Below are 18,968 nucleotides of genomic sequence, written 5' to 3'. Positions count from 1 at the left end.
TCTTAGCACTGTGGGTATAGCGGTAGTTAAAATACAACCCCCCCTGCCCTCACGAAGCTAATATTCTGGGACAGTAAGTAGGATGAAAGAAACATATGGTGTTTTAGATCATAATAAGTGCTGGGGAAAAAAATAAAGCAAGGACACGGGAGAAACATTCTGGGTTGGAAGTGGGGTTTGAAAATTTTAATCACTTTCAACACCTGACATTGTGAGATGTGTGGGGAAAAACAGACAAAAAGATTTTAAATGAGTGCAAAAATAAGTAGACAAGCTTGTCAAAAGGGAGAAAGAGGGATATAAGAAGACAGATCAATATCTAGATAGTGGGCCCTATCTTCCACTTACTAGCTATGTGAGTGTAGACAAGTTATATAACCTCTCTTGTTCAGTTTCCTGGAAAAGGAATAATAATAATGACAACATTTATTGCAAAGGGTTGTTATAAGGAGTAAATGAGTTTATACATATAAAGTGCTTAGAATAGTGCCTGGCACATAAGTGTTTGCTCTTCTTATTAAATAACTATAATTATTTTTTACAAAAATTAGCCCTACAAATATTAATCCTTGGCTTTTGTGATGTTGTTGTGTGTTTATCATATAATCCCATCACTTTAGATAAGACACTCTTGGAGGCATGGCAGCCAGTGAAGAGCATTAAAAGCATTCTGGTATCTGAGAGACTCAGGTGTGAATCCCTGGTCTGCTGAATTTTAATGGCAGCAGCAAAATCTTGTACAGGTTACTAACTGTTTTCTGAAGTCTCAGTGACCTCTTCTGTAAAATATATATTTTGTAGCATTATTTAAAGAACTAATGAAGCAGTGTAAATAGAAAAATCTCTGGGGCACATAGGCAGTCAACAGATGACAAAATTTTGATGAATTTGGGGCAGAATGTTTCTCTTTTCTAGAGGGTATAAGCAAACTGAAGAAAATGATTATGATGCTAAAGAGACTGTTTGAAAGTATTATCAAGCATTTGAGTTCTTACACATACAGCTGATATTCTCATTTTTACTCGCTTTTAAAAGTACCTCCTCCCTCAAGAACATTTACTAGGTAACCTTGTTAGGTTTACTTGCTACCAAATGCAGCCACAGGAATATAACCACATTCTTTAAAAACTCTGTCTTCTACACAAGCATTTAATTTTAATAGAAGTATTTTCCCAGAGTTGCCAACCTGTACAGCTGAGCAGTGGGTATGGATGCTAAATAAATGTGAAGGGAAAACTTCCATCTGGTGGAAGCAAGTTCCTTTCCTCCTTGCTCCTCTCTTTAACAGGACTGGGACATCTCTACACAGCGCTTGCGCCCCATGCTTCACAAATGCCCACTGTGATCCTTTCATATTTCACAGGGGAAGCAGCACAGTCTCTTAAGGATCATGACACCTGAGTCCAGTCCCAGCTGGCAGACTTATTTACTCGATGGCAGTGGGAAAGCCACCAACAACCCAGGACTTCTGTTTGTAAACTAGGATAAAAACTGTTTTCACAACAGGACTGTTGTGGGGTATAACACTTTCTGAAAAAGTTTGTTAAAGAGCATGAGACTGTTGCTATTAACAATGGGCTGTCATACAGGTGATGATAATAGTCTTATTTTTTTTTTCTAATTCATTTTTTTTCCTAAAGTGCACTTAGCAATCATTGTAGTTATGTTCTTTCCCATTTTCATGGCTCCTGTGTTTTGTTCTTATCACTTTCCGCGATCAAATACTGGAAAATAATAGAAAAGGGTAGGAAAAAGAAAAGTAAAGAAATAGAGCCCTTAATGCAAGATTTCAGTTAAAAACAACCCAAGCAAACTTATCTATAGCATTGCAACCAAAATTTGACTAAAATGAGATAATTAGGACTGGGAAGGTTCATTACTTGTCTCTTGCTCCTTTGTTTTCAGATGGAGCTAACTAATCTCTTGTCTCTCTCCAAAGTACTGAGTGCCTATTTTGTGTCAATAGCCACAGTGCTCAGTGCTGGGGATATAAGAGTGAACAAGTCACTCCTGCCTGCAAGGAGCTGAAGAGAAGACAGGATGAACAGAGAATGTCACATATGGTAAATTAATTGCAACTGTGATAAGGGGTATGAGAAAAAAATAATAAAACCTTTAAAAATTCAGTGACTCAAGAGAACTCTTTCCTAGAAATTTCCTGAGGGTAGGATTTCATAACCTCTGTTCATCCTTATGATTAACAACTTTCAAAGTTAATAATGGCTTACTTTTTATTTTTTATTTAATGGCATTTATGCTTTTTACTCTCATGCTATTTTCAAGAGTGGTAAAGGAAGATAGTCCTCTTTCCTAGCTCTAAGAGCTCTTCAAATATTGGTGACAGCTTCCAAATAAGATTAGTGTCCATGCTTAAAACACAATGCAGAACATTAATATAGCCTTGGGTTTTTTGCTTTGAATTCATATCAAAAAATATCGCTGAACTTTTCCAGAGATAAATGGCCTACACTTTCCTCGCAAAGCATTAGCAATTGTTCTGATAAAAATCAAAGCATTTTCAGTACCCTAGTCAAAATGATCTAATAGAAGCCCTGAAAAAGAGATTTGCTATTCGTCAATATCAAAATATCACACCAACAACAGCAAAGGAAACAAGAAAATAAAAAGGCAACCTACAGAATAGGAGAAAATATTTGCAAACCATATATCTGATAAAAGGTTAATAGCCAAAATATATAAGTAACTCATACGACTCAATAACAAAATCCCAAATAACCCAATTTAAAAGTAGGCAAGGGAACTGAACAGACATTTCTCAAAAGAAGACATACAAATGGCCAACAGGGATAGGAAAAAGTGCTCAACATCACTAATCTTCAGGGAAATGCAAATTAAAACCACAATAAGATATCATCTCACACTTGTTAGGATGGCTATTATAAAACAAAACAAAACAAAAGAGAGCAAGTATTGGTGAGGATGTAGAGAAAAGGAAACTCCTGTACAATATTAGTGGGAAAGTAAATTGGTGCAGACACTATGAAAAACAGCATGGAGGTTCCTGAAACAATTAAAAATGAAAATACCACAGAATTAAACAACCTTACTTCTGGGTATATATCCAAAGAAAGTGAAATCAGGATCTCAAAGAGATTATCTGCTCTCCCACTGAAGCACCATTCACGATAACCAAGATATGGAAGCAACCTAAACGTCCATTGATGGATGAATGGATAAAGAAAATGTGGTGTGTATATATACACACACAGTCGAATCATATTCAGCCTTAAAAAGGAAGAAAACCTTGCCATTGGCGACATGGGTGAACCTGGAAGATGTTATGCTAAGTAAAAATAAGCCAGATACAGAAGGACAAATACTGTATGATTCCACTTATCTGAGGAATCTAAAATAGTCAAACTCAGAGGCAGAACAGTGATTTCCAGGAGTGGTCTCCACAGGAGGAGAAAATAGGGAAGTATTAATCATAGGATATAAAGTTTAATCATAAGATATAAAGTTTCAGTTATGTTAGATAAATTAAGTTGTAGAGATCTACTATACAGCAGAGCGCCTATAGTTAACATTACTGTATTGCATACTTAAAAATTGCTAAGAAGGTAGATCTTATTTTAAATGGTTTTATTATAAAACAATAATAATACTAAATAAAGAGGGTGGGAGGAAACTCTTGGAGGTGATGCAGATGTCTGTGGCCTAGATTGTGGTGACGGTTTCGTGGCTGCATATTTATCTCCAAACCTATCAAGTCGTACACATTAAATACATATAGCTTTCTGTTTGTCAATCACACATCAACAAAGTGGTTTAAAAGATATCACACACCACATGGGAAATAATGGCACGTGCATGCAGAAATATTAATTACCTGTTTCCTTTTCTGCTGGGCCTAAAACATAAGAAAAGACAATTTAGGAGAATAGCAAACTCTACCCAGGTTGCTCATATAATGTAGAAGGCCAACCAAGCAAGGAAAAGTAGTAGCCTACTTCCTATTTCTAACTAAAATTTGATTTTGTTCTTGGTCTGGTCCTGAGCATAAAACAAAAGCACTTTTCTTTTTTTAAGATAAAAATTGGAGGTGGGGGGAAAGAAATAATAATAAAAAAGCACAGAAGTTTTTCTCATCAAATGAGCATTTTGTTTTTTCGAATGGAGACTATGTGGCAGTCCTATCTGAGTGGACTGCTTGGATCCATTTTTTAGAATATTCTCACGTTAGACGAGATAAGAGAGGGGTGACTCCAGAAAGGGAAATGGTGGGAAGGTTCCCTGCTCCCTGTCCATTTGGCCCTACTATTGGCTTTTCTCTAACACAGACTTGTTTTTATGTGTACAAATAAGATTCTTTATCCATATTAAAATAGATCCTATGACCATAAAATACAGTGATAAACAGAGAAATACACTGCTTATCTTTTTTGTATTCTTGGACAAGGTAATGGTCAAAAATATTAACTAAAACAGACAGTCAAGAACAAAACAATTCTTATTGTTTTTCCAATAGGGTTTATAACATTTATATAAAACAGTATAGTGTTAATTCAAGTTGTGCACAAACTTTTTTTCTCTTTGCCAAATTTGAAAGGATTTATTTATTACGTCTTTTTTTTTATATCAATTCTTTCCATCTGTGTTCAGAACACTCAAAACTCCCAAAACATTCATTATTGGAATGAATATTCAAAACTGAAAACCAATGCGTTTATCTTCCACTTTCCCCAAATGACTGCATGTTCTTAACACAACATGATATCATAATTAATGATGTTAAACTGGTAACTAAGGAGGTTTCATGTTGTTACTCTCGTGATATAATATTGGTTGCTATAGTAATGAGATGGCTTTTTTGTTAATCACTCAGGAGGTTGGTTATCACATGCTTGTTAGAAAGCTTGACCAGATTTGGAGAGAAAAAAGGAATAACCCAAACAATTATAATCAATCTTTTTCATTGGCTGAATTTTGAGAAAACCATCCTAGTATCAACTAATGAATAAATTTATAATTCATTAAGTACAATTTTATACTGAAAGTTACTAACATTTTTTTAAAGGATGACTTTTTATTTTCAGATGTACTAGGTATTTAACATCAGCTGCAAACTTTTTCCTTCCTTTAATTAATGCTACGTGTATTAGATAAGCCGGTTTTATGATAATTTGAGCAAAGAATTTGAGGCCTTTTCTGTTATTTTTAATTATATAAATCAAAGAACTGTTGAATAAAAGCTGATTTTGTGACTTTCCCTCATATTCCGATCTACTTATTTCTAAACATTTTAAATATCAGTATCCTTAATGAATAAAGCCTGAAGAAAGAGAAAAAAAAATGCACAGTCCTCTCAAGAGACCTAATCTTTCAAATGCATCAATATATTGCAAGCAATTAAAAACTGCAGGAAGTTCTATCAGTTTATTTCAGCCCTCACAATAATCAACAAGTTTCCTCCTCCTTTGAGTGACACCACAGAACAGAAATAAAATTATGTAATACTACACTGTTACTGATCAGGAAAGAATCCTCTGCCCATAGTTTAAATGTTAGACATACTTACAGTAATGTCAAAAAATACAACCCATGAAAACACCTTTTGGTTTCTTGAAAACTCAAAATAAGAACAAAGAACAACTTAAGCAGGAATCCTGGGTCTTTCATTCAAGCAGAGTCCCAGGAGGCATATTAAAGCAATGAATAGGAAAAAGCTCTTCAGTTCACCAGCTGAGATTTTAATGAGACATTTCCCTTTGCCGTGGCACAGGATTGTTCAGGAAAGGAAAGGACTTCTCATAGAAAATTCAGTTAATAGGCATTGTGGGCTCTCACTGCAACTTTGGCAATTGCTCACTGCACTGACCTTCTATTTTGGCATATTCTGTGAGTCTAGTGTAATTGATCAAGGCAGCTTTCTCAAGACATTTTCTGACCACTTTCTTCACCTCTTCTGCTGGTATGGGAGTGGCAATATCTTTCATTAAAACCTACCAAGAGAGGAAGGGGGTACAGACAGACAGACAGAGGGAAAGAAGATAGATATTCCATAAAATAAATAGTAAAAACAAATCACACCAATTGTCCTGGACCTATTGCGGGGAAGGGGGAAGGGGTCCTAGGTAACATGGGGGAAAGTAATGAGTCGGTATTTCACAACTGGGAATGTAATCCTCCAACCTTGGCTCCTCCTGTCTGAGTCTCATTTGTGCCCATCAAAACCTCCAAGAGGCCAGGCCACCATTCAGTGTAACTGTCACTTTTCCTCTAGGGACCCACAACACTATTAGAGCAGCTGTTTCAGATCAGAATTATAGTTCCTGGGACAAGTAATAAACAAAGTTTGTCTTGCACATCCCTCACCTAAAAGCCTTAAATCTTTTGAGTAATATATTGGAAAACAAAAACAAAAATTCCATTAAGAATAAGCATAATTTTTGAGCACTAAAATAATCAAGGCCTCTACTCTTTTTTTTTCTTTTTTTGAGACAGAGTCTCACTTTGTTGCCTCGGCTAGAGTGAGTGCCGTGGCGTCAGCCTAACTCACAGCAACCTCAAACTCCTGGGCTTAAGTGACCCTACTGCCTTAGCCTCCCGAGTAGCTGGGACTACAGGCATGCACCACCATGCCCGGCTAATTTTTTTTTTTCTATATATATTTTTAGTTGTCCAGATAATTTCTTTCTATTTTTAGTAGAGACGGGGTCTCGCTCTCGCTCAGGCTGGTCTCGAACTCCTGACCTCGAGCGATCCACCCGCCTCGGCCTCCCAGAGGGCTAGGATTACAGGCGTGAGCCACCGCGCCTGGCCTAGGCCTCTACTCTTAATAATTAAACTTTAATGATTTGTGATTTGCTGAAAAATACCATGGCAGACTATAAAAAGAGGAGGGAGTCAAACTCTTTGTCTTAGTGAAATGAATGCTTATGGAGTATCAAATGTTAAAATACATATAAACTTTTTGGGATTTTCAAAAAAATAACTGATTATTGGGTTCCTAAAATATGCTTTTGGATTTTTCCTTAAAAAGTTTTATTGCTGGGCAGGGAAAAAAATACAGTTATATCCAGAATTCAAAATATAGTATATTTAAACACTTTTATATTGACCCATTGATAATCTTCTTTAAAACTTTCTTAGTGATAAAACTGATCACAATAAGTATTGATTATGCTGTTAGTCAAAATATTTTTCCACATATTTAAAGCAATTTTTCTTGTTTTGCTTATATTCAAATATAAAATATATGGCAGAGTGTTAATATAGAGAAGACAGTGCTTTTGTAACTGCTCTAACTATTCTATTAGCTTTTATTTTGAAAGGAATATTCAAAGAATATGAAAACATCCATTTCATGCTTTATTATTTCATTCTCTTTCAGTCAGCCTCAGCACTAAGGATTTCATAATTTCTAATTTATTCAATCATCCAAGTATCAGTGATTCTCAACAATTTTTCTTTTAAGGCTACTCATTGACAACATTTTAAAAATTTTGTTAGGCAAGGTTTCCTTTCTTGCAAACTGCAAATTTTATTATTTGGAAAATTTCTTCCCCTATCAAATTCAATGATTCTCTATTATTCTGACGTATAATTGGCACTTTAATTAGAACTGCACGTTAGACTTTGAGGCCCGAAAAATACTTCTGTGCACAGTAAAAAATATGTAAGCATTAAACACACACTATTATATATGATTATCTCTAAAATTTGATTTTAAGATTAATTTTGTTCCAAATGCAAAACCATGAACTTTACTATTAGACTTCCCACAGTGACAAACTTTAAATAAGAGAAATAGCTGTAAAAATTAAAATGTCTATGTCTGCCATAGAAATGAATCTAGGGTTTAAATCAGGAAGTATTTCACATTATCTGGAGTGAGACACTTAATATGGAGCGGGAGGAGGGGGGACTGAATCTTCTTTCCTGGCAAGTGCAGAGAAAGGGCTGGCAAATGCAAAAAGGGAGATGCCAACCTCTGTTTCATGCTTCCTCCCATATTCTTCCAAACACAGGTTGCAAGAATTCACATATAGATTGTTTTATTTTTCTATGTCAGTAAGTGAAGAGACATAAAAATGAAGAGATGGCCCTTAACATTTGTCTCTCAATTCAGCAAGAGATATGATTAATGACTGTAACTAGAATAAATGTCCCTGTTCATCCTGCCACCTGTCAACGCAGGGCACAAGGGCATCTGGGCTATTACTAACTCTTCCCTGCTGGGGTGAGGAAGGAAGTTCTGCTATAGAAACCAGGGCACGGGCTGCACTAGGTACCCACGATGGATGCTGTTCCAAAAACTGAAGCAATCTTTAAGGATTTTATATTATCCATTATTCCTTTAAAATTAAAAATCTGAGTTATGTGCAGCTTTCAATATCATAAAAATTATAATAAAACACAACTACTACAATAATATTGCTATCAAACAATGCACAATAATCAGGGATAAGACACGGATATAAAAATAAAATCAATCTGTAATCCGATCTCATTTTAATCATCCGTTCTAGCCCTCATCCCCCAAGTTATTAAATCACTGAAATAGAGATATAATGTCGGACCAATGTCTTCTCTTTTTGCTTTTAATAGAGAGAATAACAAACAATGTAATCTCTAAAATTAATCTGGCATAAAAATGGACAGGAACAAGTACATGAAGTCAATAAATCAGGATCAGGATAATCAAATTAAGAGGTAGAGATGATACCTAGAAATTCTTTTAAATTCTGATAAAGAACAGTTGACCACATTACTTAACTATTAGCATCCAACTAGCATATGAATAGATTTATAGACACATGAAAATAATACTTCCCTTTCAAACTTCAACTGTCACAAAAACAGGAGTAGAGCATATACCTTCCATTAAAAATGATTTGTCAGTATGGATTTTAAATCTTGTTTGGCTGTTACTTTTGGGGGGGGGAATTAATTCTTACACTTTGTGAATTCATTTAAGGTAACACAAACTAGAGTAATTGAAATAAACTCTGAGATGAATTTTGAATGAGAAATGATATTCTGGTGAATATTAAATCATAAACTCTTAAAGGCATGAGGACTATGACAGGTAGAGGTACAAATAAAGTTGGAGGGATCATAAAAGACAATTATGAAGTCAGAAAAACAGAGATAATCATTCTTAACTGAAAAAAAAGTACTATTTCATGAAGGAAAAAAAGAGGTGGGAGAAATGAATACTATCAAAAAGATGCCGTGACATCAAGCTAGGATGGCAGTGGTGGCTCTGGAAAAGGCTGCAGGGAGGAAGAAGTGGGTATGGGGAGAGTTTGAATGTAGTAAGAAAAGGTGAGAAATTCATGAAATGCATGGAGTCTAAAGAGTGCAGAGGAATAGGACTGTCTGCCTAGTTCAATAACTAAAATACACAGCAATTGAGAACACATATAGTATTTATAATGTTCAAACATACCCTTTCAAGTAATGAAAGTGTAGCTTTAAGAGCACCTTCAGGTCGTCCAAAGGGAAAACAGTATCTTTAAAAACAAAAGAAGGAACAAAAAAGTCAAACATTTAATGTCCAAGACGGCTAAATAATTCCCGCCTATATTACTCGGCATTCGCGAAGAACAGTGAAATGAAGTTAAAATAACATCACATTTCTAACTGTTAAAGTCTACCTAGCTCTATGATTTCAATGCCTTAAACAATACAGGTGTCAACTGTGATGAAAAAGCTTCTAAAATTTTGATGATACATGTATTCAAAAATACAGTACATAAAAAACAAACTCAAGGGTCCTTAGTGAAGAGATGATATGCATTCCCTAATAATTTCTTGTTTAAGGTTTACTGTTACTCAAGCTCTAAGAGAAGATGAAATGATTCCCCCCATTTAGTGGTTTAGGATGGCCACACACATCACAGACAATAACTTCTAGGACAAACAAGGTTCCAGCTCTCCGCTTTGCTGACATTTGCCTGTCTACCATGGTGTCTAACTCTTCAATCTCCCCACACAACACACATAAACCCTCTGCAGTTCTGTCAGCAGGATCGTTTATCCCCAGTATTTCCCGTCGTGTACAGTATTCCCACTGCATGCCAACAAATGGAGGCCAGGTTACAGGGATGCTCTGAAATCAGGATCAGAGGCTGGGAGAGGGAGTGGGCCACTCAGAAGTTCCTTGCTACATCATGGCAACAGGTTTTTTGCTTTTTACAAGGGGGTCCCTCTTCAGGTCAATTTCCACTTAAAGAATACTCAACGTCATGGCCATTTCATCCTTTTGGAGCTCCTTGCTTTATTGAACCAGATTCAGCAAAGCACCGCCTTCCAGGACTGCAGCTCCCACCCCAAGATCAAGTGCTACGGGCAGCTGGGCTGTCCTTAGACTGCCACCTTGCTCTGATTGAGAAATCTGCAAACTAATAACTTGGAAAGAAGTTTACTCATCTGCATATCTTTTTCCATTATTCACAGACTTAATGGACACATTTTTCTCAGATAATTATTTTTGCACATTGTACTGTGAATGGGTTTCCCTATAAAGCATACTTGTGTTATTTAATTGGTGACCAAATTTTAAAGAAAAAAAAAAGATTGATTTTTCCCTATATTTTAAAATAAAGCAATAGTTGAAATTATAATAGGATTGGGTTTAGTTTTGTGAGACTTTCATTGGTCTCAGACAAATGCAAATAAATGTATAAATCCAGTCACTCAAATTTTTCTTCAGAACACTATATTTACTGCTCAAGATTTCTTTGCTAAATCTTGCCTCTATGTACCCTATTACTCTCCCTCTCAGGCCAAAAAAAAAAGCTACAACCAATATATTTTGATAGTTTTTTCCTATGCCGTGGTGCTTTTTAGAGCATTAGGAAATTAGCAAAATAGCTTGAATCATTTTGTATACTATAAACCTTAATCCACGTTTAAATAAAACACAAATTGGTTCTTGTAGTCCCCTCCCCCTGCTTAATCTTTTCAGTGTATTTGCATAATCCACCCATTGTCTTTCCTATTGTTTATTTCCATTAACCTGTGGGTGACACATTTTATGAATGGAATGTTACTGATCCCCAGATTACATTTAGCATTTCAGGGCTCTGAGGTCCCACTGGGTATGTTCTGAATTAGCATTAGCTGCCCACGATGTGTAAATAATTCAACACATTTACAGAGTACAAGTAATCCTGAATCAATAAAGTACAGAAAATTACTACACAGAAGCTTAATTAATCTTTACAAAACAAGTTTTAAAAGAAGGGGATCGTTTTGTTCTGCTTTTCAGGATAAATATTTGGGATTTTTACCACTCTGACAGCTCTATGACAGCAAAGTGGAAAATACTCAATTATCAAATAAAATTCAACCACATTTACTACCTAATCTGAATAAACTGAAGTCACCCTTATTCCCACTTTGGTAATTTAATTACATAGATAAATGAGCCTGCATAGACTTGTCCTTTGATAAGCCCTTTCTTTTCCTTATCCATTTTTAAATATAGTATGTTTTTAATCAAAGTTATATATGCACATAGTCGGAAGAGGAAACTAGTTTTAAGTTTTTTTTTAAATGAAAAACAGAAGTCCTTTATGTCAGTTCCACCCCATCCCAAGTAATTTCTTTCTAAAAAAAAAAGCTATCAACTTTTAGCTGATTCTTTTGGTAATTAAATTTTATATCCCTAAATTTCATACTAATATTTTGACTTCTTGATTTTTCAGTTTTAGATATTATCCTATTAACTTCCTACTATGGAAGAGAAGCACTTAGCTTTTATTTTTTAAAACAGCTATGTTTAGAGGTGTAAATGACATACAATGAGCTGCACATATTTAAAGTATATAATTTGGTTAAGTTTTATTAATAACATATGTATATACTTGTGAAACTAACACCACAAGCAGGGTAATCCATGATCCCCAAATCTTTCCTTCCCACCACAGGCAACTAGTGATGTACTTTCTGTCAGTTGGATTAGTTTGTATGTCTGCAATTTTATGTCAGAGGAAACATACAGTATTTACTTTTTTTGGGTCTGATTTCTTTCACTTGGTATAGCTATTCTGATATTTATTCATTCTGTTGCATGTGTCAACAGTTCATTCCTTTTTATCACTGGGTGGTATTCCTTTGCGTGGAATACACTGTTTATCCACTCCTTGTTGGTGGTCATTTGGCTTATGAACATTCATATAAAAGTCTCTTCGTGGACACATGCTTTCATTTCTCTTGGGAAAATATCTAGGAGTGGAATGGCTAGGTCATATGATAGGTGTTTAAATTTTTAAGAAACCGCCAAACTAATTTCCAAAGTGGGTTGTAACATTTTACATTCCTATCAACAGCATATGAGAGTTCCAGATTCTCTGCAAGCATGCCAACACTTACATTCAATTTCTGTTTGTTTTGTTTTGAATTTTAGCTCTACCAAGAGGTATGTAGTGGTATCTAATGCAGTTGAGCATCTTTTCATATGTCTTTTTGCCATCATTTGTATTTGGTGAAATATCTGTTAAAACAATTTTTTAGTTGGGTTGATTAATTTCTTATAACTAAGTTTTAAGAGTATATGTATTCTGAATTAAAGTCTACTGTGGGATGTGTATTACATAAATATTTTCTCCCATTCTGTGACTTATATTTTTATTTCTTTAACAATATTTTTGGAAGATCAAAAGTTCTTAATTTTGAGGAAGTTCAAGGTAACAATTTTTCCATTTATGAATCATGATTTTGGTATTTTACTTAAGAATCTTTACTTAGCCCAAGGACACAGAGATTTTCTACTAAATTCTAGGTCTACCCATTTTGAGTTAACTTCTGTAACAGATGTAAGGTATGGATCAAGGTCAACAGTTTGCATTTGAAATATCCAATACTTATAGCACAATTTGTTGGCAAAAAATACACTTTGCAAATTGCCCTTGCACATGCAATGAAAATCCATAGACAATATTTGTGTGTGTGTCTATTTCTGGACTCCCTTAGCATACTATCTTGATTACTATAGCCTTATGAATCTTGAAATCAGGTAGTGTTAGCATTCCGATGTTGTCCCTTTTGAAAGTTATTTTGGCTATGGTAAATTCTTTGCATTTACATATAAATTTTAGAATCAGGTTAATTTATATAAGGTCCTACTGGGATTTTGATTGGAATAACATTGGATCTATAGGTCAATTTAGGGAGAATTGACATCTTAACAACATTGAGTCTTCTAAACCATGAATATAACATACCTTTGGCTTATTTAAGTTTTTTCCTTAATAATACTTTGTACTTTTCAGTGTACAGGTTTTGCACATTCATCAGATTGATTCGTAAGTATTTCATAATTTTTGTTGCTATTGTAAATGATATTTCAATTTCTGATTATTGATGGTAAATAGAAATATTTATATATTTATCTAGGATTCTGCAACTTTTCTAAACTCTACTATTATAGCAGAATTTTTTAGATTCCATAGGGTTTGACAGATGGTGATGTCACCTGCAAATAAAAACAATTTTGCTTCTTCTTTTCCAATCTGGATGCCTTTAATTCATCTTTTTGGACTCAGTGCACTGGCTAGAGCATCCAGCACAATTCTGAACAGAAGTAGTGAGAGCAGAAGTCTGTGCCTTGTTTTTTATCTTAGGTGGAAAACAGTCAGTCTTATTGTTAAGCATAACATGATGTTAGCTGTAGGTTTTTCACACTTGCCCTTAACTGGTTTTATATTACACACATTAATAATATTTCTAATACTCTTGTTTACTAATTCTATATTCTGTGTCATTTCTCAGTTTGGTAAGTTTTCTATCCTCTTCATTGGTCATATTTTACTATTTTTCTATATAACTGAAAATTTTTGATTAGATGCTAGACATTGTGAATTTTACCTTATTGATGGCTAGATATTTTTGTATTTCTTTAAAAATGTTTGATTTCTGTGTTTAAAAATGCAGTTAAATTATTTGGAAATATTTTAATCCATTTGATTCTTGCTTGTAATCCTCATTAGATTGTGAGGGTAGTGTTCACTTTAGGGTTAATGTGCATGTAGATGGTAATCGTACACTATGGCCTCTGCAGAAGGGGGATCTGGCTGGGCTGTTTCAATGGGAAATCTTTGTTGTCCACAGCTTTAGTTAGGTCTTTCTTCTTGGGCTAATCAGAGACCCACAAAGACACTTGCAATATGCCTGGAGGGTATAAGCCCGTTTGCCAGCATTTGGGAGTCAAGTGCGTGTTGGGAGAGGTCTGTGATTCTCAAATTTCAGAATAAACATTTATTTAATCTGTTTCTACCTTAAACTGTGACTGATGTTTCCTCTCCTCCACCTCAATCCAGGTACCACCTAATTTTACGATCTCCAGGGAATAAATCTGTAATCTACCATCAGCTGCTGAGATGGAAAAAAGATCTGGGGATCTAAGTGCTTCTTGAGCAGATTCATGCCAAATTGTCCTTCACTCTTACTTTCTAGAGGGAGGGGCTTGAGGGTGGCAATTCCTAAACATTTTGGTGGTTGTATGATGTAAATCAGATTGCTTCTCTGATTTCATATTATCACCTTATGATTTTTTTTTCCTGGATGGCTAAATTAGATACCATTCATTCACCTGACTTCCAAATTTTTTTTGAATTTTTTTCTAGACCATTTTCTCCTCTCTTACTCTTTTTGTCCTTGTGGGTTTATGCTTTGCCGAAAGAATACTGTTCTGTTCTTTTGGCTAGCTTCTATAAGGACACTGAGCCAGGCATGTTTATTATGCCATCCTTTTTTCTGAGTTTTTGAAATCCATTTCTAAAATAAAATTGGGCCTAAATAAATAAATTCCTATATAAGAGTTATCAATAGCACTATTTTTACTTCTTTAGTGTGAGTTCATAAGTCATTTATGCTATTTCTAAATTTTAATTTAAGTGACTAAGGAAGATAATCCTTATGAGTACCCTAATGGACAATTTTAATATATTGTTTCTAAGTTCACCTATAGTGTCACCTTAAATTTCTTCTATTTCATTTTAAACCCATTTCCTCTTATCTAGTATTCTAGAAACTGGGAAATTTTATGCAAACTATAAACATCAAAAGGGAATATAAAAGTTGGCACAAAATGTTTAGACCAATTAATTTCAATTCTTGCCTAAGTACATTAAAAAATAAAACTGAAAAGGATTGTAGAGTACACCTTGAGAGAAACTATCCAAAGGGGATGTGCATATAAGAGAAGAAACTAATATACCCCTAGTAGAAAACCAATACAATAAATGATGTGGACATCCCTGCCCCCTCCTATGTAGTCTCTGGGTGGCAGTGTAGGGGAATGAGCTCCCTGGTGAGATGGTTCTGATTAGTCTAACTCAATCATGGTGATCCCATGTGAATGTTAGTGACTGAGGCATCCAGCTCATGGGTTTCCTCTGACCACTGGGTTTGGTTCAGAGCCAGACCCATGATAGATGAGGGATAGTTTGCTAGGATCTTCTAAGGAAACTTTTTGTGATTTTAAGAGAGAACTGCAGAAGAGACAGATCCTATTATTTTCTTTGAACACTGGCATGCATGGATATGAAGCCAAGATATTTCTTCTTCCTACCAGTCTGGGGATGAAGCCATCCCGCAAAGGAGGGTAGCAATGTGAGAATCACAAAGAAATGGAGCTATGGCCACAGAATTAAGACTGTTTTAAAGCTTACCCCGCCTGAGATCTGCAGGTAAGTGAGCATACAAATTATTTGTCAAACCATTTTGGGGTAGGATATCCATTACTGAAATCATTGATATAAAAACCATGGACACTTATCCAGTTACTGACATAGATATCCAATTGAATGATGAGCTCTATCTCTCAACAACAGCAAAACAAGGGAAAATTACATTGATTTTCATTGAAAGATACATATGATGCATTTAAAGGAATCTATACGACCTAGAAGACGACATTTTCAACAACAGCAAATGTAGAAATAAGTCTCTGCAAATGCAAAAGACTTCTTCATGTCTCCATTTTGTTTGTAAACTCAAAAATATTAATTTCAGGCAAAGAATACAATCTTAACTCTGTAAGTTGAAATCGGCCATGCTATGTACTATTTAGGACAGTTTTCCTAATATGAGATTTTTGGTCTTTTGGGTAGAATAATCCTCCAATGTGGGATTGCCCCATGTATTACACATCTAAATCCAGCACTAAATGACTGCCCCACAACCCCGGTTACTGTGACAATGAAAATCCTCCCTCATTCACTTACCCTAAGGTAGTGGTACCAGCCTCACTTGAAAATCACTAATGTATGGGAATAGATGCATGGTATATGCTCTGAGAATTTCTTCCTTCAATATCATTTGAAACTCACAATCTAAGCTCTTTATATTACAGATAAGAAACCAGAAGCTTGGAATGGCCCTATAGCAATCAAATGGTTAAATAACATTTTTGGAGGGCATATTCACTGAGATTATATTTTAAATAAGTTCACATAAAATGATTCCAAATCACATACATGCAACACGGTAGACATGCTATAAGACATAATACATTGACATGGTGACATTTTATAGGGTCTAATAATAATAATGGTGATAGCAAAAGAAAATGTATTGGCATATTTCTGTTTCTAAACATTAGGTTCTATTGAACTAACTATAATCAGAGGAAAGAAAATATTATCAAGATATTTATCTTTTATGCTGCAAATGTTTCTTAGCATTGATAGCTAATTTTTCCTGAGCAAGGAACTGTGCCAGGTGCTGTGGTCCGTGTTCTCACAGAGTGTAAATAGAAAGATAACTAATGACTGAAGCAACGTATGTAATAAGTATGTTATAAGTGACAAGTGAAACATACAGACAATGAATGCTAAAAGACTTCAGAACACTCCTTGCTGGAACCTTTGAGACAGGCTCCACTGTGGAGGTGGGACTTGAGAGTCTCCTTGCCTGGTGATACAGAGAGAAGGAGGAATAGTCACCAGAACTGGGGGAAGAGGCTATGCAAGGATGAGAAATGTGAAAGGCAGGCAAGAGGCACAGTGGAATGGATATTTACGGGGAATGGGTAACCTAAAAGAGTAGTGGAAACCGAATGGCAGGCTGGGAGGCAGACCACAGATTGAAGAATGTGGACCATACTCTGCAGGCAATGGCATGTGGCAGGGGGATGACTGGTAATTTTTGAGTAGCAGCAGAAAGACATAATCAACAATTTTTAGGGGTTAGTGAAATATTAGCAAAGCAAATATTTGCATTAATTGAATGGAATATGCACCTAAAATGGCTTATCTGATAAATATCTACATTAATGAATAGAATATGCACCTGAAATGGCTTATCTGATTTTCTAAAAGGGAAGAGAGTCTCTCTTTTATCTCCTCAAATCTCTCTTTTTCTTCCACTGAAACAGTTCCGATTCCATCAGGCCTGAAAAAAAAAAAAAGAGAATCAGTAATTTATATTGATAAATCATTTACTTTTATAAATTTTATACATACATATGTATTTCTCTAAAAAGTCCAAATAATTAAAGAAAAGCCATATCAGTCCACAGTATACATAGTAATTGTGTTTATAGTACAAATTTATTGGAGATATTCGCAGGCATTTGCTTCATATTTTGACCTGGAATGAATGGAATGGAATTATTCTCTTTTAGTCAGCCTTCAAGGTAAAGGATTACAATAAATATTTTCTGGATCTATAGAAAACAATGATTAGTCCTTGAAAATGGCAGTGAAAGTGTTTCATAGTGGCATCAAACATTTGACCAATTAAATGAATATTCCCCTGAATGAAAATATTTTAAAAAATATACTGAATACAAGCTAAAATGTTTTAACTGCTTCTCTTCCAAATAAAAATTAAGCTAATATGAAACTAGAAATTTAATTTTAATTGTTATAAGAAACATAGACATTTTGGATACATGTAGAAGCACTGTTCTCTTGTTTTTTGTTTAAATATGTGGACATATAAATAAAAATAAATATTAGAAGAAAATATACAGGGAAGACAGACTAGCTATGTTTCTTTTCTAAGATTTTTATATTTAACTAAATATCCCTATAGAATCAATGTGAGTTTCATTAGGATTTGAAAAAGTAGCTGTGAAGACTGAAAATAAATCTTTTACTAAGATTAAAATATAAAATATATCTAATAGCAGAGACTTAAAATTTATTCTGTATCAATTTAAGTATCTGGTTGTATAGCAATCATCTAAAATGTTGAACATGTAAATTTTAACTTTTTGTCTCTGTTAATGCAGAGGAAAAAACACAAACATATTAATCTCATATTCATTTCAAAGCCTGTTCGTAGATTAACAACAAAATGAGTCTTTGCTACTTGGTAATTAACAACAATCATTTCCTACCTTATTAGCTTATTTGTCTAAAGATTATATTTTAATTCTTATATATTTGTCATTCCAATGTATTAATTTTAATGGTTATGTATAAGACAGGTAGACATAAAGATTATCAAAAACAAAACAAAATGAATGCTTAAAATAACTTTGCCAACAATATTTTTATCTGATGTTCCCACTTTTTAAAATATATACATGTATTCGTGTGTATGTGTTTATGTATATATGTTTGACGCCTGTTAACTCCTTAATTAGGATAAAAGCAATTAAACTTATACTTGAATCATAATGACCTTTTATTCATATCAAAACATCATTTAATTATGAGAATTTTTTCTGATATAGAATAAGAAATTTTTACTTCAGAAACTTACATGCTGCTGGAATTTATGCTTTGAAAACATTTCTTAAAATTATATTTCACTCCTAAGTAGGGAACATCAATTATTTAATTTTATATTGAGAATAATGTATCAATCACATTTATCAGAATTCATTTTAATGCTAACTATAGAAAAACTACTCGAAAAATATTGGTCTTTCAAGTATTTTTAGGGAGGAGAAAAAGTCTGATGTATAAATTATAAAGCAGTGAACTATGGGCTAATCCTAATGTTTTACATTAATTGAATAATGGATTTTTCACATTATTATT

The 18,968-nt window shown here is 34.3% G+C and overlaps 1 protein-coding gene across 5 annotated transcripts in view; it reads right to left on the bottom strand.

Moving 5' to 3' along the window:
- CADPS2 (calcium dependent secretion activator 2) overlaps positions 1-18,968 on the bottom strand; it is a 438,625-nt gene that overhangs the window by 106,185 nt on the left and 313,472 nt on the right. For 3 of the 5 annotated variants that reach the window (XM_045564928.1, XM_045564925.1, XM_045564924.1), the window contains exons 14-17: positions 17,266-17,367; positions 9,416-9,479; positions 5,840-5,963; positions 3,851-3,871 (exon numbers count right to left, since the gene is read on the bottom strand). In XM_045564928.1, the coding sequence (XP_045420884.1) occupies positions 3,851-3,871; positions 5,840-5,963; positions 9,416-9,479; positions 17,266-17,367 (311 nt within the window). The remainder of the gene's footprint in view (positions 1-3,850; positions 3,872-5,839; positions 5,964-9,415; positions 9,480-17,265; positions 17,368-18,968) is intronic. The other 2 variants (XM_045564927.1, XM_045564926.1) reach the window with 1 other exon arrangement.

This window comes from Lemur catta, chromosome 11 (genome assembly GCF_020740605.2).
Source record: "Lemur catta isolate mLemCat1 chromosome 11, mLemCat1.pri, whole genome shotgun sequence".
Lineage (NCBI taxonomy): Eukaryota > Metazoa > Chordata > Mammalia > Primates > Lemuridae > Lemur > Lemur catta.
The sequence above is the reverse complement of the archived record's forward strand: the minus strand, read 5'-3'. Positions and strand labels throughout refer to the sequence as shown.